General features: G+C 45.4%; 1 protein-coding gene across 1 annotated transcript in view; it reads right to left on the reverse strand.

Moving 5' to 3' along the window:
• CDH23 (cadherin related 23) overlaps positions 1-23,324 on the reverse strand; it is a 3,939,560-nt gene that overhangs the window by 1,057,655 nt on the left and 2,858,581 nt on the right. Inside the window, exons 31-33 of the mRNA XM_069610726.1 lie at positions 9,611-9,999; positions 1,527-1,628; positions 697-699 (exon numbers count right to left, since the gene is read on the reverse strand). Coding sequence (XP_069466827.1) covers positions 697-699; positions 1,527-1,628; positions 9,611-9,999 — 494 coding nt within the window. The remainder of the gene's footprint in view (positions 1-696; positions 700-1,526; positions 1,629-9,610; positions 10,000-23,324) is intronic.

Genomic DNA, 23,324 nt, shown 5'->3' on the forward strand with positions numbered 1-23,324 from the left:
GTACTGCACCACTGTATAAATGCTGGCACCCTCCGTTGTAAAGTGCTCCGATGCTCTCAAGCTAGATTCACGCTATAAGCAATAAAAAGAAATACAACTAAAGGTTTATTAAACTTGGTGAAATATGTTAACATGCGGGTTAATGTAACTTCTTGCAGATCAATCGAGCGTTTCCCCTGTCCCTCACCCTCGCTCCGTGCCCATGTTTGTGATCGCCAGCCCTGCCACCTGATAAGCTGCAGGGATTTCCTGACTCAGAACGAGGCTTGGGGAAACCAGCTGCGCTGCCTGGTTCTACTGTGCCGGGCATTCCACACTGTGTCCATGACAATGGGCGAGAGATCCCTCTTTAATTTCGAGGGTTGATTTACTTGACCTTAGCACCCACATATCAACGACAGGGGTGTGCCTTTTAAATCCAATGTAACATAACATTGGGCTAATACAGGGGCGTTGCTAGGGGGGGCTAAGGGGGCTATAGCCCCTGATCTTTTGGTTGTAGCCCCGGATAGAATCTCAGGAGCTACAACCAAAAGACCAGCTAGCCCCCAGTCCCAACAGTTCCGACAGCAGCTTAGCCCCGGGTCTTTTCCAGACCTAGCAACTCCCCTGGGCTAATAGGAAAAAAAGTACCTATTTTCAAAGCCACTCGGGGGACCACTGTATAGACCATGTCCTAGGCAGTCCACAGTGGACCTTCTCATGGGAGATTGTTGCCCTGGTGTGTGCATCCATGGAACATTATCTGGGGCAAAGGGACGTCTCTCTTTTGCATGGGGGGGCATGCATTTGAAGCAACACTCATCCAAGAGTGTGCCGGAGCCTGATTGGCACCTGATTATTTGCTGTAATAGAAGCAGCCCTTATGCCTGTGCTTGAGTGATGCTATTTGTCCATGTGTCTGGGATGCACGCCATCTCCAATAACCTCAAGACATTATTCTAAATTCTAGTAAAGCAGTAGTATGGCACCATGCTCCAAATCTCTCTTGGCAAGTGCCATGACCCTGCTATCCTGTTGGCAATGGATGCCTGAGTGGCTGGCTTACACTAGATGGAACACCCACCTCCTTTCCTTACTGCTGCTGTCAATGTCAGAGCATGAATGGGTGAACTGTCTCTATGAACACCTCTTTCATGCATGTCTCGTAGACTCTATGACATTTCACCACAAGAGACATTTCAGAGCATTTGGAGTGTTCTATTTATGGGGTGGGGAAGCCTCCCATGCCCTCCATTCTACTATCCCCTCGCCCACAACCCTCAAATTCTCCCTTTCCCTATTCCCTACCCAAGGATGCGGCAAAATGCAGTGAAATGTCCCCTCAGCAAATTCGGTGAACAAGCCACAGGGAAAAGGTGGGTGGAGCATTGTCCAAATGTCCAACCTAGCCTGCTGCTCTTAATCTTAAGAAACAACACATTTGGGCAACCAATCAATTACAGAAGTAATAACGAACGAAGCGGGGCCATTGTTAGCAACGCAGTAGTGCAAGATGGCAGCAACCCGCGAGTGGCAATACTCACCACAGTGGAATCTTTCTTGGGCCCGCCATCATCTGCCACCACTGTTAAAACATAAGAGTCCCCACTTTCTCGGTCCACCAGACCTTTCACCGTGATCATGCCCTGCCAAGGACAGAGAAAAAGCAACCGTCATGTCATGCCAAGGTCAGGTTTCAAGCAGAGGAAGATTTTGCTCCCAGAAAAGAAAACAAACTTTTTCAGGTATCAATAATAATAATTTTACATTTATATAGCAGTGCTGCTCACTATTACCCACAGTGTGTGGTACTCCTTTATTGACCTCGGAAGGATGAAAGGCATAGGTTTGGCCCTGCCGGGATTCGACAGGCTCTGCACAGATGCCAAAGCAAGGCTCTACTCGCTGTGCTATCTGATCTGCTGCGATATATGACACAGCCAGTCCAACCTTTATGGATTGATAGTGGTGGAAATTGGAAATGTCTTCTGTGGTTGATTTGGCAATTTTTTTTGTCAAAACACTTCACTTTAGTAATTGTTGTTTGTTCAGTCAAATAAGGTTGTTTCAGTAAGACATAGCGCCTCATTACAAGTCCGGCGGTAACCCTGCCGGAGCTACCGGCCAGTTGCCTGCGGGCTTGCAAGATTTACTGGCGCCTGGCTTGCCGGTAACCAGGGGCGTTGCTAGGGGGGGCTAAGGGGGCTATAGCCCCTGATCTTTTGGTTGTAGCCCTGGATAGAATCTCAGGAGCTACAGCCAAAAGACTAGCTAGCCCCCAGTCCCAACAGTTCTGACATCAGCTTAGCCCCGGGTCTTTTCCAGACCTAGCAACTCCCCTGCTGGTAACACTGGGGGATTACAACCCCAGCTTTTCCGGAAAGTCAGGCGCCGGTAACATGTAAATCCCCACTCCAATTTGAGTCCCATAGGACACAATGGGGATGGGGACCACGGACGCACCGGCACCGTTAATAACGGTGCCGGTGCTTCCGTGTAACTCTGCGGGTGGGACAGCACCCGCAAGCAGAGTTGTACTGTGCCGTTACAGTAACAACGGTGCCGGCAAACCTACTGGCACCGTTGTTACTGTACCGGCACAGTCAGAAGGAGGCCCATTGCACACCATAAAAACACAAGAAATGATATCATACTATTCATAAAACATTAAGCAAATAAAATCATCCTAAAAACTTTCTAACAAAACTGTAAAATCATTACCAGACACAATTCAATAGGTGTTCTCTTAATGATAAAGCACGCTTTAGGAACGTCAAAACGGCCCATCGCACCTGAGCCAAACAGATAATACCAAGCAGCCTTATAACAATGAACGCCGCGGCCCTGTAAAACGGGTTTCAAGGTTTGATCCCTTATCATTGAGAATGTAGGACAAAACAAAAAAAAACGAGCCAGGTCTTCTTTGGACACCCCACAAAGGGGACATAACTGGTCCACACTCCCTTTGGACCAACCAGATGTTGTTTGTTTATGACCCTTTAGGTCCGCTATATCTGACCTGTAACACTTGCACAACCCAACATGTATCGCCCACTCTGCATGTTGAAATGGACTTTACAAGAGCAGGCAGCTTTCTAAAGACCAAGGTATGTGACCCTTGTAGCTAAGGGGATGACATTCGTCTAGAAGTAAGAGGACGATAGCATCTGTATTTTAAGATGTTAGATCATCAGCTGAGAGCTAGTGTTCCTGTAAGAGAATACTGTGCAAGATTAAAGTGAGGGCAAGGAACATGTTTATTGTGGTCATTATGCTCCAAACAAGAGCTTTAATGTCATGCCCTGGGGCTTATTGAGTGCACAGCATGCCACATGATTGGTGTTCATGCACCAAGGGCAGCCATGAGATAGGTAGGGCCGATTGAGAGGTTTGGGGTGAAGTGCCATGCCTTAAGTGATGCAATGTGAGGGGTTCTTGCAGAGCGCAGCTTCCAACATGTTGGCAGCATTGGCCCTGCAAGAGGCGTGGTTAGGCGTTAGTGGCCAGAGAGAGAGAGAGAGGCATCTACAGAAGCACAATGTGTTGATACATGCGGATTGCAAGCACCCACAATCTGTGTGCAAGGGAGATTTTAGGAGAGTTGTGTTAGGGCGGTTTCTGCTTGTGAGCATGGGCAGTTTATGGGTGGTGGGTTTGCCCTGTGGTGGCTTGGTTGATAAAGTGAAGGGTGGTGGGTATGCCATAGGGAGCTTGTTCCATTGGCTGGCTGCTGGTTGCTGCATGTAGTGTAAGGTGGAAAGAAGGGGAATTGAGTGGGGCTAGTGGGTTAGAATGTTGATTCTTAGAGGATATGACGGTGGCTGCTTGGTTACTTGTGTCTGGTTTGATTCAGTAATACCAAGGCTTTCTCCTGCATAAGTGTAGTCCTAGTCAGGCATTGATCTTCATTTTTACCTGTAGAAAGGGTGTGGGGTTTTCAAAGGGGATCCCATTATCAAAATCCCTTGGCACCGAACGGTGGCTTTGGAAACACAATCAGAACCTCTACTCTGGAGAAGAGTGAAATTAGATGCATAACATAGAAGCTTTGGAGATAATTTGTAGAACATTGAACTTGACATTTTTCATAAAGTGTGGCGACATTGCAACTGTCACACCCAATATTGTGTGACATACGCAACATTCTTTGTAGAATGCAGAGGGTAGAGATGAATGAAGTGAGCAGCGTTCAAAGTAGGGACATAGACTGCTGTCTATAAAACCTTGAGCGTAAATGTGCATTATGCTTTTTGGAATGCTGAAGAGAGTTTTAGCAGCTATCAGAAGTCCTAGTCAACTAGAATGCCAAGATCACAGGGAGAGGTAGCTTCAGGGCAGCGTAGGGAATACACAGAATAGTTATAGGATTGGGGTTCAGGGTTGGTCCTGATTGCAGAGGAGGATATCCGGCATTTTGAAAGATTTAATTTTCAGTCCGTTTTCATTCGGCCACATATTGCCAAGTTCCCAACATGAGACCGCGAGATTCAGATATTGTCAGTGTACATAGAGAAATTACACTTGAATGGCCAGATTATTGTTCATTATGGGTTTGCTGTAACTCACCTTACCGTTAACGGTGCCCGATATCCTGGTTCCTGGGATATTTTCGATGCCGGCAACGGCGGTGAGTTCCCATTCCATGGAGTCCGGTAGGACTTCATGGAATGGGTTTGCCGCGATTGCTGGTACCGGTAGTACCAGTGCCAGTGATTGCCGCAGTTATTTGCTGGTAGGGGCCTGAACTCCCGGCAGGCCAGGCCTTCTGATAGTTCACTGCCCCTACCGGCAAAATCGGATTGTGCCGGTCTGGTAAAAATGACATAGCCTTACTACCAGCATTTCTTCCGGCCTATTTACCTGACCGGCACCTCATCGTCTTAGGTAACAAACAAAGAAACTATAGGGAGAATGGGAGAAAGAGGGGACCCTCTACGAGAGATGTCCTTTAAGAAAGACTTATAAGGTGGGATTGATATTGTTTAAGTTCTGGCCTCTTTCAGAGAGAGTCTTCAAGCAAGAGTCTGTCCAGCCAGCAGCTCCCATATTTGTATCAAAATGGCATAGTCCACAGTGCCAAAGGCTCCGGGGAGGTAACACTTCCCCATAAGATGAGCTGGATAATGTACATAAGCAGGAACTGGCCCTCTGTTTCTGCCACGGAGGTGGAGGGGGCCTTTATAATGGAGTGCTGGATTAGAATGTCTGCAGGTGAGTGCAATCGGAAAAAAACAATAACGTGCATTAATGGATAAGGGTTGCTGAAAACCCCTTTTGAAGTATTTTCCCATTTTGCTTTTCCTGGTAGCAGGGCAAAGCCCTAGTCTGAACCTAACACGATTGGAGGAAAGTGTTAACAATAGCACAGTTAAAACTCAGTGAAAAAAAAACAAGATAGGAGTCTCGACTAGAAAATAATTAAAAGAAAAGTCAAATAAAATATAGTAGCTAAGAAATGGGAAAGACGTTTCTGACATACAGAGATCTGGTGGGATAGATGTCTTTATGCTAGCTCTGTCGAGCAGTAACATCAAACTTTGTGCTGTATAGGGCTGCCCGGTTTTATTTCAAAGCAGCCTTCTGAGAGTTAATGGCTTGATTGCAGCTGAACATGTGCTGCTGGTGGAATGTAAATGTCTTTACCCAGGTGCTAATTAACTGGAGACCAAGAAAATGACCACTGCTGTGCCTGGAAAGAAAGGTGCTGATACCACCTTCCATCTGTAAATGAGGCAACAAATGTAACTCGGATAAAATAATGATACAGTGATTGATGGAAGTGTGTCATGGGCTCAATGCACAGAGCACCCAAGATATTTTCTTTAGGATGGATGGCACAAGTCTGGAGACCTGCAATGCTCTGAGATTGGATGGTTGCCTTGATCCAAGGGATCTTTGGAAGCTCTTTGAGGACCTGGCTGAATCACCTTTAACAAACCAATTACTTTTCCTGAAAGCCTGTACTGGTGATGAAGCACAGCTTACACTGAAGGGATATAGAATTCGTCCCATTTTATTTAGCATATATTTGTCCCTCTTGCTTCACATAGTCTCGGCCTTAGGGCTAGTGCATCATTTTTACACCAATAACACCAGGTGTCATTGAAAATGAACGGAAAGGCTGGTCCAACGAGAACCCCCAGTAGGCTAACTTGGCATGAATGGAACAGTGGACGAGCGCAACGTGGTGGCAACTGAATGTTAGGAAGGCAGGTAATCTTCTCTGTACTGCTTCCTCAACCATATGAGACTCAAGCTCAGAAGGACTATTCGCTCCACTCTAAGTTTACTCTTTGGAAACTACATTGTAACCAATGGGAAGATAAAGAACTTGAGGGTTTGGTCAGACAAATTAGTCACATAAAAAGCCTACTTGACACCAATAATTAAGTCCAGCTTTTTCCCATTTCATTACCTGAAACAAGTCCTTCACTTTATGCCCAAAACTAATTGTTAATGATAACTGAAGACTTAGCAAATTCCAAGAGGGAATGTTGAAAAAGCTAATACACGAATATCCCATAAACCCGTACTGGCAAGCTGCAGACACCACAGACATGCCAGTAACTTCATTTGAATGACTACAGATAAGAGGCTTTGTGTCATCTCTCCATTGTAGTATTTCAGAGTTCAAAGAAGTACTTGAAAGTAAAGGTTTAGAGAAATAGCCTAGAAACATGATCCTGTGGTGTGGGACTCTTGGAAATCAGCTTAGCAAGCAACTGTTTAAAGTGTATGGTCCTGTGGGTTCCCTGACTCCTATAACAGAAGAAAGCCATCATTTTTCAAATGTCTTCTGACTGAAACAGTCCATATGGCAACCAGTGATGGTGGGGTTTCCTATGATAACAAATGCCAATATTTCAACATGGCCTGTTTCACAAAAGTGCACATTTTACTTATTCCTCTCACCTGCTCATTCACTCACTCAGTCAATCACTGGCATAGTTATAAATGCAATAAGTTGATCCAGTGGGAAGAGTCTGGCTGAGAGTAAAGACTGGCACTGAATGATTAAGGCTTGGCCAGGTGAACTGGACTTGCAATGTTGAGATAATAGATAGGGAATTGACATTATCTCCCTTTTATTGCATCAAAAAGCTGATCCCATTTATCCTGGACATACCTCTTCTTTTAAGTAGCAGGTACAGTTTTATAATTTTGCCTCCCTGCAGAATTTCACTTTTATTGAATCTCCACATTTCTTTCACATTATCCAAGAGCAATTGTTAGACTGGTTTGCACTCATCGTCAAACCATATGACCGTTTTTGTGGTATTTTCCTTTATCCATTTTTCTGCTTTATTAATGGATTTATTTTACTTGCTATATCCTCAAATGTTTTCATTATTTCGATGTGTGAGATTAATGGATCTAGAAGGACTTTCCAATAAAGGCAATATTTATTTGTATACATGAACAATCATATTTCCCTTCTGCATGGATTCCCAGTTAAGATTATGCTTCGAAAGGCCTGCAATTTGGTTGCTGGTATTACTCTTTATGACCCTTCTCTTTGGACTTGCCCTCTCAATATTTGACAATGTCAGATATAAAGGACGATGATTGCTATCTGAGCCGATAATGACTGAAGAATCTTGAATTAATGAACAAGCTGACAAATTGAGAAGAGCATATCCAATATGGCTGGTACGATTCCCTTTACACAATAGTGTTGACTGCTGGTCGACCTCCCCCCACCCCCCAAGGCACTGCCATTACTTGCCCTCAAGCCTAGTATTAACTACATTTGGGCGATTTCCAGGGCATTTTTAGGTATGACTCTAGGCGTTCTGAGATATCCCAAGCCAAATCCCCATCCTCAGGAATGCCTATAGTAGGCAAAAAGGGTTCAAAATGTACGTTCAAATCACCCAATAAGATAATATCCTTTATACTTTTATTGTTTTTACAGTTTTAGTCCAATTTCCCTTTGAATATCTGTTATAAAGGTTTAACAATAAAAATCTTGTTCCATTTGTAAGTTAGATTTGTAGCTCTTGTATTCAAAACATTTGGTATCAAATGGTACAATGTTAATATTGATGGTGAATCCACCCTGGTTGTCAGGCCACCATTTGGCCTCCCCAACCATCCCATTAGAGGAATCAATGTGATACGGGATATCCCTGTAACGATATCTCTTGTGTTGCCCAGGTTTCCTGTGGGCATATTATATGGTGGTGTCTAATAAATAGATGCCAATGATCATCCACAATATTTATTTGCCAAACCTGCGTTATTTCAGGGCAGAATTGCCAATTCAGTACCTGAACTGGGTATATCTGGTTTACGGATGGGCAGAATTCAACATGTGTATCATTGAATGTCAATCAACAGAATGTAAACCATCATCTATATCATCTGCTTCAGTAGGGAGACCATGTTCATTGTTTCCATATGTCCCACCCTTAATATACCCATACTTAAGTTGGTTGATGCCATCAAAGGGTTGGAAACCTGGGGCTCACTGTCATGACTCTCTAAACCTGAAAGGAGGGGCAGCATTGACCTTAATTCTTTGTTGATGCCTTGTGGGGAGAAGGATTTGTACTCAATTGTCAGTAATATCTTGGCTAGTGAATTTCTCTTTAATTCTTGGAAATATACCCTTTACTGGATGTGTTTTGTGCATGGTGTCATATACACCTCAGGACATCCTCCTTTATCATTGAACAGCACCCTCTTGTATGCTTAATCAATTGAATTCACTCGTTAACTAAAGAATCAGCCGACTCTCTGGAGCTTATAATGAACTTGGGCACATTGACCATAAAGATGACATTCCCTCCTCTGTGTCTATTATCACAATTACCATAATCTCCAAAACTAGTCATACTCCTACAATCACCCTCAGTCACCAAAAGCTCCCTCCTTTTAAACATGCAGGGTTTGTGTCTAATCACAATGAGTAAGAATACATAGTGAGTGTGCAAAACTATAAGACAGCAATGACAGTGACTGGGACTCAGACAATGCACAGTCTGATCCGTGGTTGCTCTTCGTCATCTTTCTCTAATACTTTCAGGGGGTGGAGCCCTTGCACTAGGCCAAAGTTCCATCTTGATTGATATCAAGCCCATTGTGCTTAACAGTTAGCTAAAAGGCCTAGGCCTCCCAATGGACTTTCGTCAGTCTTCAAGGATGTGACAAAATAAAAATGATTGACAGTAGATGCCATGCCCTGGCAACAGAGCAGATGGTACTATGTAGATTGTGAGCGGTGGAGATGGGCTTACATGTTGCTCTAGCCCAAAAGAGCTTGGCAGTGAGTGTGGATTTGTGTGGTGTAGGTTTGGCCCCTTCTTAGTGGTAAGGCAGCGGCAAGGCATGGTAAGAATTGACAGCCTGTGAAGTGGTAGGATCCCCCTTATCACTTACATGGTTGTTCGGCTTGCCGAAATTATTATCTTTAATACCATCCAACGTAAGAGCATGAGTGAGGTTAGTGAGGTGTGGCTTCATCTTTTGGTAAAGATTTTGACAATTACCTAAGATGGCAGCCATAATCTCCCTAGCAGTATACACTCAAGGTCTAGTATAGAAGCAAGTGGGACAATTACACAGAATTTGACTCACATCCATCCCACATGAAATGATCCTGTCATATCCAACGAGCGAAACTTACCGTCACTCCGTCGATCTTGAAGAGGGTCAGGGCTTGAGCATTAGTGTTGGTGTCGAAACGGTAGGTGAGCAGGTTGAGGTTGTCGATGGAGCGTGCCTGGACTCGCACCACCTCAGTGCCTATTGCAATGTTTTCCAAAATCACTGCCTGATACTCTGGGCTGGAGAACTGCACCTCTTCGTCGGGCTCATTCAGCAGAGTGACATAAATGGTGGAGTACCCACGGTTGTACGGCGGAGCCTGGTCGGTGGCTGAAATATTCATGTAGTAGCTGGTCTTGGTTTCAAAGTCGAGGTAGTCAATGGTTGTGAGAAGGCCTGTGCTCTCATCCAGCTCAAACTTACCGCCGGATCCGGACACAATCTTGTAAATTATGAGGCCTCCCTTACCTGTAAAAGGGTGATGGACAGGGAAGAGGAAACGAGAAAACAAGAGGGATACAATTTTATTAAAGCCTTTGTTTTAATGTGTTTCTTCCTTCTGAGAGCTATGAGTCAAAGGTATGTTAATTTCGCCTTTGTGTTGGAGTTTGACTACAAGTACTGCATGAGTCAGATTAAGACAATAGTACTTACTGTTCTTTGCTATGGGGATAATTTCACAAAATGACAGGTGCTCACTCCCTATTTCAGTAAACGTGCTTTAGATGGTTAGGATGCACCTTGGAGATGAGTCATGGGAGAGAACAGTCATCCTTATAGCTCCGCCATCCCAATGTGCATGGATGCTAACAATATTCACTGCATAAGCCAGAGGTAGCAGGAGCAGTTATTTTGGCATCACTGTCATACCATTAGGTGCTACAGGGGCTACCCACTAAAGACATCTTGCAATCTTTTATTTATTGTTTTTATTTATTGGTTATTTATATAGGTGCACTATACAGCAAAAATTGTGTTTCCAGGTGGAAATAAACAACATTAAAGGTCCTACTAGGCCTTGTGACATTCGGATCGTGCAAGTTCAGTAGCAAGAAGTGCAAAGGGGAGGGGTAGTGGGATGGGGGATAGGTGACATGCAGCGGAGAGAGATCAAAAAGCAGGGGTAGGGGTGGAGGGAAGATGGAAAAAGGGCCCAGGGGTTAGGCAAGTGCTGGGGGAGCCCAGGGGGGAAAGTGCCAATGGTTGCCAAAGGGGAGGAACCCCCTCTAAGTACAAGGGAGTGGGGTGGACCAGGACCAGACTCATAAGGAGCCAGGTCACCAGTCACAGCAGCAGAAGGGGCCATTAGCAAGGAAGGGCTAGAGGGAAGGAAGTAGAGAAGACAAGGGCTTTGAGAAGCTTTTGGAATTGAAGGAGGTCTGGCTCAAGTCTAAGAGGGGCAGGGAGGTCATTCCAGAGAGAGGCACCTGACGAAGAGAGAGATCTTCCCACACTTTCTGCTTGGAAAAGTGTCTGATCTACAGAGACCAGAGGGCTGCAGCTGGGAGCTATTTAGGGAGAGAGAGAGTTGGATGTAGTGGGGTCCCAGGCCTCAGAAAGCCTTGTGGATGATGTAGAGGGTCTTGAATTTGATCCTTGCATCCATCGGGATCTAGTAGAGAGATTCTAGGGCTGGAGAGAGGCGGTCCCTGGGCTTGACGCCAAGGATAAGTCTTGCAGTCCTATTCTGGATAAGTTGAATGGGGCAAAAAGAGGAGAGAGGCAGATTGAGGAAGAGTCTGTTGCAGAAGTCAGGACTCTGGAGTGGGTGAGTTTCTGGGGGAAGGTTAGGAAGGGGAGAATGCCTCTGAGGAGGTGCAGTCGAAAGTGGGCCTTCTTGGCAAAGTCTGTAGTGTGAGGGGAGAAGGAGTGAGAGGAGTCAAAGATGGCACCAAGGTTTTTAGCCTCACAGGATGGTAAGGCGTGTCCCAAGGAAGGTGGCCAGAGAGTGAGAGGGAAACATGGAGCAGGGGTCCCAATGAGAACGATGTCAGTTTTACTGGCATTAAGACAGAGATCAATAGCTGTGCACTATGCTTGAATAGCGATCAGACAGTCAGGAAGGAGAGAGGAGGTAGCGGAGGTAGTGGAGGGAAGTTTGAAGGAGAGCTGAGTGTCATCAGCATAACACTGCAAATGAGGGGAGCAGGATGAAATCAAGTGAGTGACCCAGAGGGGCAAGGTAGATATTGAAGAGCCACGCTGATAGGATAGAGCACTGAGAGATACCAGTGGTAGAGAGTGAAATGGAGGTTAGCAAAGGGCCAATTTGCACCTGGGAGGGGCAACTAGATAGGAAGGAGGTGAACCAGTCCGATGCCAAGATCGTGTACCAAGGGTATCATGGAGCCGTTTTATGAGGGTGGCATTGTAGAGGAGGTCCCAGACATGGCCTACACCCGAACCCCACAGTTTGAGATACAAGGAACATACTTGCCAAAGTACGTCACGTACGAGGCGCAATTAAACCAACAGAGAGCTATACTCGGCCTATGCCCGGTGCCCAGCAGAAGAGCAATACCTGTTGAAGTGCCCATAACCAGACAGCCATGGGCAGCTCGGTACCCACTGAGACTACCGTACCAGCAGCTGACACGAAATGAAGACTACTTACAGGCTGTCCCCGAAGAGACCCAAAGAGCCGCAAAGAGCCCTAATGGAGGGTAGATGGTGACGACATAAGAGTCTGGACAGACGTACAAATAAACATAAATGACCAATGAAAGTTTACACACAAGGGCGAAGCGCTAAGAATAACGATGTGATGGACGTATAGAAGAAAGATGCTAATATAAAGAAACGTAACCATGAAGTGAGATGAACACACGTAAACTGACTGAAATGCCTGTAAATAATGCAAGAAGCTAAGAGAACGGTAATGCTTGAAATGCTTAGTAGAAAAATAGAGCGGCAAGCGCCAACTATATATCTACCTCAATGATGCACGCTATACAAGTGCAACTCCATTTTGTGAAAGCAGAACTAAGCCCTGGCTGCAAGGGGCCAACAAGGCTGAGATTCATATTCCAGCTAAAACCAGAAGGGAAGAGCGGAATTGAAACTCAGTAAGAAGTAGCTCATGCCTGGGAATTTGAGGTCAACTCCAGGAAGGGAGGAGAGCGACTACTCTGAAGAATCGAAACTACAGAGCATGACTGCCACCCATTGAAGGTCGAGATAAAGAGGCCCCAGGCAGGTGGCGAGGCTGAACAAAGAATCAAATATACAAAAAGAAGGAAAATGAATCAGATCCATGGTGAACAGACACGTGACCAGCCAAGCACAGAGGGGCACCAACGTCTGATGTCACCCAGAACCCGAGGATGCCATAACTTTCCTTGATAAGAAGCTACAGTTTCGAGGCCATCCTAGGCCAACTAATTGACACATAGCCCTAAAGGTACTGCTTGATGGAAGGGAGGCAGGGTGAATCTTGGGGCACTCCGCATCTGGGTGTCCATTCTGCATGCTGCTAATTAAAGTGGAGATTTATGCCTAGGGGTGTAACCCACCCAATCACAATGGACCAAATAATCTAGGGTCCTATAGTTTGTAGAGCCAATCAGATGTCGTAGTTGTACTGACGTCTATCACGAGTGATGTAGAGGAATGGGCATAGACGCCCACCCGATAAGAGTTATCCAATCCTCACGCTCTGTTACCATATACAGATATAGCACTTATACTTAAGTTACCTTTTCCAACCAATAGAATTACATGTCAAACTTATGAGTTTTACACTTCAATGATGATGCAAATTTGCTATAAAAGTTACTGTCGGCAAGAAGAATTTGGGAGTTGAAGCGAGACAGGCGATCGTAACACTGTTGATTACCATTTGTTTCCCCGTTTTTTTGTACTTGTCATTAAAAAAACTTCCCTTTGCCAAACCGTTGACTTGTCCTTATTGATTGGTGTTGGATTAAGAGAATCCCGCACCCCATCCTCCTTGAGGTGTGGCTATTATGTCTTAAAGGTACCTGAGGGTGAGCTCTGACTTATGGGCCCGTCAGAGGACGCTCACCCTCCAGTACACTTGGTAGCGACGAGGATGGTTCTTGACCATCGAGTATTGATTAACTTTTGATAAAGACACCTATTGACCGCCGACACAAAGTATCTTTAGGTTTTCGGCAATATCACAAGTCCTTCGCCATCCGGCTGAGTAGACTGAGAAGCTTCCTGTGGACAATGATAGTATAAGCCCATAAAACTGCAGTGGGTCTGAAGGAACCTGCCTTACAGAGCATTAACCATTCTCATTCCTACGGGCAGCCAATCGGACGAAAAGACCGGTGAGGTGGTAACGACGGAGGGCCTGGTGATCCCGAAGATCCAGAGAACCATGCGTGTGGTGAGTGAACGAAAAGACCCAACACTTTGGCAAAAGTTTTGTAGGCATTAGAACAAGTAAGGGAAAAGGTAACGGAGGGTGGCGGAAAATAAAATAATCAGAAGTAGAGAAGAATGTTTATATATAAGGGGATAGTGACACGAGTATAAGAGAAAAACAGTGGTTACCGGGATAGATACCCGAGAGAAAAACAGTGGTTACCGGGAGGGTACCCAAGAAAAAAAAAGCAGAGGATACCAAGAGAGCATCCAAGAGGAAAAAGCAGAGAATACCGGGAGGGCACCCGAGAGGAAAAAGAAGAGGATACCAGGAAGGAAACATGAGATAAAAAAGTAAGAGGATTTGCCTTGTTCCTGAGCTTTAATATAGCGGTCAGAAGAAACGTGAACTCAGAGCCCACATAATAGGGGACAAATAGGCTACGATGACGATTAAAGACGTCATAAAAGGAGTTTGTTTAAACTCCATGTAGGGGTAGTGATTAGAAGGCAGAGATATATGTGCCCAGCTGGTGTCTGTCTGGTCTGTCAAGTGTCTGTCATTTGTGTGCTGTTATTTGTCAAATGTAAAGAATTGTATCATTGAGTGTTTGAAATTAAGTTTGGGTTTTACGCGATTCTGTAACTAAGAGGGAATCGCACATGGATTGATGTTTTTAAGTAAATTGATGATACAGAATTTTGCGGGAAAAGATTGGATTGGAGCTTGCGTGTTTGGTGCTCGCTCATAATATTTAAAGTATTGAAATTGCATGAAAATATTGTTGGAAATAGAATTCAAGCATGGAGGATATTACACCACTCACCCACTTATGTAAGCAATTGCCTAAACATGCACCCAAGCTTAAGAAGTATAGTGCGGAGTGGGTTAAGGGTACCGCCCACAAGATGTTTATGCCGTGGTCTCAGAACGGGTCCTTATCCAAAGCCGTCTTGCAACATATGACGACTTATCTACATACCACATATACAGGTAAAAAACTAGAGAAACGTCTTGCTGTTCTAGAACTGTGGAAAATGTTCGAACAGCCAAAGGAGAAAGAGCCTCCTGCAGACTGGATATTAAACATATGCAGGGAGGGTGGTGAGACGCCTACCACGCCACCAGCCCCGTCTGAGCCAGAGATCGAGGTAAGCAAGTCAGAGGGACTCTACCCATTAAGAGAGCTTAAGGCAGCCACGGGGTATAGCAACCCCGCATATGAGTCACCTACATACAGTAGTGACGAAATCAAGGAGAAGGAGCAGAATATTAATCTTACCTGCATAGTCCCGAGGGACAAGGAGAGACGCGATAATAAAAGAAAGGACCAGGCACAGATTGGTGCTACTCTCGATAAAGAGAGAGAAGGAAAGAAGCGGAAAGGAAGTGAAGACAGAGTGGATGAGATAGCATTCGCAAAAGATGAATGGATGGGAGGACAGATATTGTTGAAACTAGATGGTAAAGGAAGTGATGATGTGAGACCGGGAGAGAGGTCTGATGAGACACAGAGAAAGGAGAAGGAAAGGGAATTAAGAGATGAAAGAATAAGAAGGAAGGATAGGCTAAGGCGAGAACAGCTATATCGCGAAGAGCAAGGAAAGCCGCTTAGTCGCAAACAGAGTGTAGCCTATAACCAGTACAGGCAGAACCTGGAAAAACTCGAAGAAGAACAGAGAACACATGAAAAAAGGGTAAAGAGACGAGAAGATGAGGAAGCTTGAAGCGTGAATCAACTTAGAAATGAAAGGAGAAGGGAAGAAGAAAAGGTCAGAGAAGAGGCAAGGAAGCGCAGAGAATCTAATGAGGACATTGAACGTAAGCGTAGACAGAGGGCACACGATCTCGAACATTTGGAGCGGGAAGTTAAGAAACCCAATCCTGTTGTAGAATGAGAAAATATCGAAGAATGCTTTCCTGCATACGACTCAGTACCAGGTTCTAGTGGGGTGAATATCGAAGATGACTTCGACACCAGAAGCATCGGGGAAACGATCGATAAAATATATGATGAAATGGGGTTGGAGCGGATATTTGGAGAGCACTTGGTAATATAATACAGTGGAGGTCACCCGAAGTAATGGAAGCGGAAAATTGTCCCTGGACAGGCTAGAAATTAGTAAGAACAATGAAGATGCAAGGAGTTGCGTGGGTTCAGAACAATCAATCTCCAACTCCGGTGGGGAGACGGAGGACGAGACACGCGAAGAAGGGAGACGGCGCGAGAAGCGTCTCCCAAGGGACAAAGGGGTACGATGGTCAGGCGCCAGTGAGTCTGCATCTAGGGCATCAGAGTCTGCCGCGCAGCTTGGCCGACATGAAGGGACACCCCACGGTCTGAGGGGGGTGTCAGCACATGCCTACCTAGACAGATTGAGGACATTGCCAGGTAGACGGCGATGTGGGGATGATACTCCAGCGATAGACAGGAGAGCCATGGAGAAAGAGAAGGAAGACTGCACATTCCAATTTCTGCTACTAGAAAAAGGGTGAGCAAGACCACAATATATTCCATGGCCACACATGGACAGAGAAAACCTGAAACACAAGCTTCCAATGTAGGCATCGGGAGCCGGGAAGTGGATACAAGAGTTAGAAAAAATGACAGGGGGTGTCACGTTAGCTAAAGGGGACATTAAGGGTCTTCTAATTGCCATACTTGGTGAGAGAGCAGACAATGTATGGAAACAAGCTGTGTAACCCTGGTGTAACCATAATTAACACTACCCTACTAGAGCGCCATTTAATAAATGTAGAGCACCGGTGTGGAAAGTGCTACGAGTATTCTACACAGACACTTCCGATATGGGAGCTATAATGACTGAGAAAATGAAAGAGTCAGAGGATCCGTTGATTTATATCCAGAACTTTCAAGACGCATGGGTGCTCGAAACGCATGTATCTTGGACAAAATCTATCCCTGTATTCTACCATATATTGTGCCAAGGGTTGCCTGAACCGGTGCAGAAACAGCTCAAGAAATTGGTAGGAGTAGAAGCTAAACCTTGGGCCGAAATACAGTTGATGATTGCACATTACTGTAGATTGTTACAAGAAAAGAATCGAACAAAGGAGGCAACTCGTAAGGTTGAGGAAGCGAAGCTGGTGCAAAAGAAACTCTCAAAGTATGCTCTCGAAGGAGCTATGCTGACGAGTCCAGCAGAATCGAACTTACAGCAGGCGACTAACTCGCTGCAGAACAACCAGGGAAACTCAAGATTTTACCCGAGGGGAAGGGGATTCAGAGGAAGAGGATGGGAGAGTAATCAAGGAAGGTTTCAAGGTAATCAGGGGGGTTTCCAGATAATCAAGGAGGCCTTCAAAACGTGCAGATGGGCAATCCAAATATTTCATATGGACAGATAGCCTGACCACCACCAGTTTGTTGGCTGTGTGGTATGACAGGGCATGTGGCACGCACGTGCAGAAACCAAGGCACGTGGCAAAATGGGCAAGGAATGGGAGCAGGCACGGTGAATCTGCCTGCTCTCCCTCAACAGGGCGGTGCACAAAATCACACAGTGCAGCAGCAAGCACCAGGCTTGCAGCAAGGTGAACAGCAAGGGGTTCAACTCTCGAACACCACCGCAAATGTCCCAGGGAACAAACTCCAGAGGGGCAGTCAACCCTGGAAATGAAGGAAATACACAAGTATACAGTGGACCGAACTTATACATGAAATAGGACAGCTCTCTGGGAACCCTGATGTGTTCTATCCTATCAGTGACACCAGACCCTAACAGAGAACCAAGGGTAAATGTCATCATAGGGGGGAAAAAATATTTCTTCTTAGTTGACACAGGTGCAACACGCTCGTACATACGAGAAGGCATGTTTTCCTTGTCCGGCCAGGCCATAGATACTCAGAGTTTTACAGGAGCTCCCAGCAGAGTTCCCTTTACGGATAATCTCCCAGTCTCTGTAGGAGAGTCCGAAATTAATGTACCATTATTATATTCACGTCAGACCCCAGTAGACATTTTAGGTCGAGACTTAATGAAAAAGTTGAATATGACTATCTCGTTCACAGGGGAGGGGATAGTATCCTCCACTCCATGTATGCTTTATTCGAACGTGTGCAAAATGTTCAGAGCATACTCGGGACGCATAGCCATGAGAGCTACACTATTAGAACCAGAAATCTTTGCATATGGTGTGTGTGTGCTTATGGCGGGATTGCCAGGCCTCGCAGATAGAACTATGAGAACCCCTGATGAGTTCCTGTTCAGGCCAAGAATACCTATGCATGAAGAAGAGGGACAAATATTTCCCTTGACGATACATATTGCTGCAGTACGAGGGAAAATAGCAATGGTCGAAGGGTTCGACGACAAAGGCAGACAATGGTGTGCAATTATCGCCATTGAAGAAGGATATCGAGTGACAGACGTCACCAATGACGATCTGTTCAAAGAACACCCTGACTTAGAAGAGACGAGGGTGGAAGTAAGTCTCACTTTCTGGGTCAAAATTATAATACGAGAAGTGCCACAGAGAATGATGTTAGCACTGATCCGTCCCACATACTTTGATGGCGATATAGCCCAGGTGCCTGTCTCAGTACGGACTACAGGACCCTATGACGTGGGCCTCCTGAAAGGGGCAGGAGAAGTAAAAAATAAACTAAAACCAGGAGCAATTTTACCAAGGGCACGACAATATCCCATGTCCAGAGAAGCGGATGAAGGGATCGCAAAGATAATTTTCACCATGATGGATCAGGGCATCCTAGAGACGTCAGAATCACCCTGCAATATGGGGTTTTACCCAGTCAAGAAATCAAAGGGGGGTCATGGCGTTTAATCCAAGATTTAAGAGCATTAAACGATATTGTTGAAGCCTAGTTCCCTATAGTCCCTAATCCATCTACGATCTTGTGTAACATACAGATCGAGGCAAAATACTTCACAGTGATTGATTTGAAAAATGCTTTTTTCTCAATCCCTCTGCACCCTGACTCACAAGATTTGACGTCATCCACTTTCAGACAAATGCGCCTAAAAAGTATGAGGTTGCCGCAGGGGTATTGCGAGTCCCCGTCCAATTTCAACAGAGTTTTGCAAATGGCAATATTGCAGTAGACAGTGTTGTTTTGCAGTATGTGGATGACATTCTGATCTGCAGCACCACTGAAGAGCAATGCAGGCGCGATTCTATCCAGCTACTGACTATACTGGCTGAGAAAGGATACAAGGTTGACAAAGAAAAGTTACAATACTGTCAACAAGAGGTGCTGTACATAGGCCAGCTAATCTCGCATGAGGGGAAAAAGATCACTCCAGAAAGGGCAGAAGCTATCATGAACACAGCTAAGCCGCTCATGATAAAGCAAATGCAGAGCTTCCTAGGCCTGTGCAATTATGTTAGAGCATGGGTTTTCGACTACAGCTCTTATACCAAGCCCTTGCTCCAGGCGCTCAAGAAGGCCAGAGCGACAAAAGAAAAAATTGAGTGGACTGAAGCAAGGGAAGAGTAGTTCATAGAATTTAAGAGAGCAATTTGCGTGGCTCCAGTTCTCAGGATTCCTAATTATGCAGAGGAATTCTACCTGTTCTCGCACACAAATGGCAAAGTTATGACAGCAGTACTTGCTCCAAAAACTTTGTTGGGGTACAAGCCCCTGGCGTATTACAGTGGGAATCTAGACCCAGTGATGAGAGGCCAGTTCCCATGCGAACAAAGCTTAGCTGCCGCAGCGTTCGCCATAGAGCAGGCAACAACCATTGTAATGGGATGCTCCATGACGTTATACGTCGAGCACTCATTATTTGCCATATTGGAATAACCAAAAGGTACTGCCTATGAAGTGATTATGTGAACCCAGCCACGTTCATAGCTGAACCAGTCACTGAAGGCGAGCCGATACATGACTGCGCAAACTACGAAGAATACTATCATGAAATCCCCAGGGTGAAAGAAAATGCCCTGGCAGGTGGTGAATTTGTTTCCATTGACGGTTCTTCAAGAATCGACCAAGAAGACGGACAAAGATATACAGGCGTGGCTGTAGTAAAACATATTGCAGCCAGAGAATTTCGAGTACTCATCAGTGCACGAATACCATCTCATTATTCAGCGCAGGCTGCAGAGATATTGGCATTGATACTCACCATTGAGAGTCACGCAGACCAGGCAGTAACGGTGTACAGTGACTCTGCCTACGTGACGTCCACAGTGCACGCAGGATTAGCAGACTGGAAAAGGAGGGGACGGCATGCCAGTGCAACACGCAGCCTTATTGGACAGGTTGATAAAGGTACTGCAGCTTCCAGTGGACATAGCGGTCGTGAAATGCTCCGCCCATACTCACGGGACACATTTTTTGTCACGCGGAAACCATGCAGCAGACACAGAAGCCAAGCGTGTGGCATCCAAGAGTGAAACAATCATGGAAGTAGAAGTGGCACGCACTCATGAAAGAATGATGGTAGCTCGAGCCACACCAGAAGCCTATAGTAATATGGGGCAGACTCAACTGATGGAGCTTCAAGGGGAGGCACCGCAGGACGAAAAGAACCTTTGGAAGCGTCAAGGGTGTTCTTTAAACCCCTTGGACGGATTGTGGCGGCAAGACAGCACTGGTAAACCAGTAATGCCTGTAGCCTTACTAAAGATAGCACTGGAGCAACTACATTATCCATTACACATGTCCAAAGAAAATCTTGCTTGTAAAGGAGGTCCCAGACAAGGACTGCACCCCTTCCCCTCATTTCGAGGTACCAGGAACGCGCTCGCCAAGGGATGTGAGACTCTGCCCAGTATACATCAGAAGATCCATACCGGTTGAAGCACCCATAACCAGACAACCCTGGGCAGCACGGTACTCTATCAGACAGCCATACCAGCCGCTGATACGAAATGAGGAGTACCTGCACATGGTCCATGAAGAGACCCCAAAGGCCTTAATGGAAGGCCAGTGGAAATGACACAAGGGCCTGAACAGATTCGAGAATGAACAAGAGCAGCTATCGAAGATAACACGCCAGTGCGAGTAACTATGAAATTGAATGGAATAGGCACAGAGAGGAGACAATGTTACAACGCCAGGAAACAGTGTTACAAGACAAGATGGAAGCAACCGTCCTGTTAAATGTGTGTAAATAGGCTTGAAATGCAAGATGCTAAGAAATTGATATTGCTTGCAATGCTTAGTAGAAGATAGAGCGGCAAGCGCCAACCGTATATCTACCTCAATAAGGCACATTATACAAGTGCGACTCTATTTTGTAAAAGCAGAAAGGTACCCAGGTGGCCAGAGGCCTGCCAGGCCAAGTTTCGAAACCTAGCCAAAGCAAGATAAGGAGCCGAATCGAAACTCAACAAAGAGCGGCTCATGCCTAGGAAATCGAGGTCAACCGGAGAAGGGGAGGAGAGCGTCAGCTCACAAGACTCCAACTTCAGAGCATACCCATGGGGCCCATGCAGGTGGCTAGGCCGACACAGATTAAATGCACTAAAAGCTGGAAACTGAAGCAGATTCATGGTGAACTAACACGTGACCAGCCAGGTGCGAAGAAGTACCATCGCCCGATGTCATCCAGGACCCGAGGATGCCATACATTTTCCCGATAAGAGACTACAGTTCTGAGGCCATCCTTAGCCAACTAATTTACACGTCGCCCTAAAACACTGATTAATGGAAGGGAGGCAGGGTGAAACTTGGGACACCAGGCACAGGGGTGTCCATTCTGCATGCTGCTAATTAAAAGTGGAAATGTATGTCTAGGGGTGTAACCTGCCCAATCACAATGGACCAAGTTATCTTAAGTCCTATAGATATTGTAATCAATAGGACGTTGTAGTTGTAGTGACGTCTATCACAAGTGATGTAGAGGGATGGGCGTAGATGCCCACCCGATAAGAGTTATCCAATCCGTATGCCCTATTATCATATACAGATATAACACCTATACTTAAGTTACCTTTCCTAACCAATGATATTGCATGTCGAGTTTTGTAAAGTTAGACTTCAATGATGACGAACATTGCCTATAAGAATCTCTGTTCAATTGAAGTTCGAGGAAGTCGGAGCGAGACCGGTGATCGCACTACAGCTGATTCCCATTTGTTTCCCTGTTTGATGTATGTATCATTAAACAGACTTCCCTTTGCCAAACTACTGAGTCCTCGTTATTGAGTCGTGTCGGAGTAAGTGGATCCTGCACCCCCTGTCCTCACATGGTGCAGCTATCTTGTCTTTCAAGTTCTAGATGGTGTGTGCTGACCAATGGGCCCATCAGCGAATTCCTCCCCTCCTGAACACTTGGTAGCAGAGGATGGTTCCGGCATTGATTATAGATTATCGATTGATATAGTGTAAGACACACTTAGACCGAAGGCACAAAGTAACTCTGGGCCTTCAGTAAGATCACAAGTCCTTTCACCATTCCGGCTGAGTAGACTGAGAAGCTTCCCGTGGACAATGATAGAGTAAAAAATTTCCAAAAATCTGCAGTGGGTCTGAAGGAACCTGCATTTCCAAGCATAACCCTTCTCATTCCCACGGGCAGCAGATCAGACGAAAACCTTAAAAGCAGGAAGAGGAAGGGGTGGTGATCCCGAAGTTCCAGAGAGGAAATGATGCGATCGGTGAGTAAAGCAATAAAACTTGTTACTTTGGCAAATGTCGTGTAGGCATTAGAGCCAGTAAGGGAAAGGTAACGGAGGGTGGTGGAGAAACAATAAAATAGTTAGAAGTAGAGAAGACTGTATATATATATAGGGGGTAATGACTCAAGCATAAGAAATAAAACAAAAAGAATATCAGGGGGGCACCTGAAGTAAAAACGTAAAGAATATCAGGGGGGCACCTGAAGTAAAAACGTAAAGAATATCAGGGGGGCACCTGAAGTAAAAACGCAAGGAATACCGGGGGGGCACCCGAGAAGAATAAAACGTAAGGAATACCAGGGGGGCACCTGAGCAAAAACTTAAAGATTCGCCTTTTTCCTGCGCTTTAAAGAGTGGTCAGAAGGAACGTGAACCCAGAGCCCACAGTGGGGGGACAATTTAGGCTATGGTGACGTTCAAAGACATCATAAAGGGGGTTCATTCAAATCCCATGGCGGGGTTTTAATTAGAAGGCAGGTATAGGTATGACCAGCTGGTGTCTATCTAGTCTGTCAAAAGGCTGTCATATATGTTCTGTTGTATGTCAAATGTAAAATAATTGTATTGGTGATTGTTTAAAATGCATTTTGGATTTACACATATCTGTAACTGAGAGGGAATCGCCACTGAATTGATGAGTTTTGAGTAAATTGTTGGTATAAAATTTGGTGGGAAAAGATTGGATTGGAGCTTGCGTATTTGGTGCTCGCTCATACTATTAAAAGAGTAAAAGAACTGTATAATTATCGATTGGTGACGGAATTAAGAATGGAGGAAGTTACCCCGCTTGTGCATTTTTGCAAGCAACTGCCCAAGCATGCAACAAAGCTGAAGAAATATAGCCAGG

Source organism: Ambystoma mexicanum, chromosome 8, assembly GCF_040938575.1.
Source record: "Ambystoma mexicanum isolate Mex_15411 chromosome 8, UKY_AmexF1_1, whole genome shotgun sequence".
Classification (NCBI taxonomy): domain Eukaryota; kingdom Metazoa; phylum Chordata; class Amphibia; order Caudata; family Ambystomatidae; genus Ambystoma; species Ambystoma mexicanum.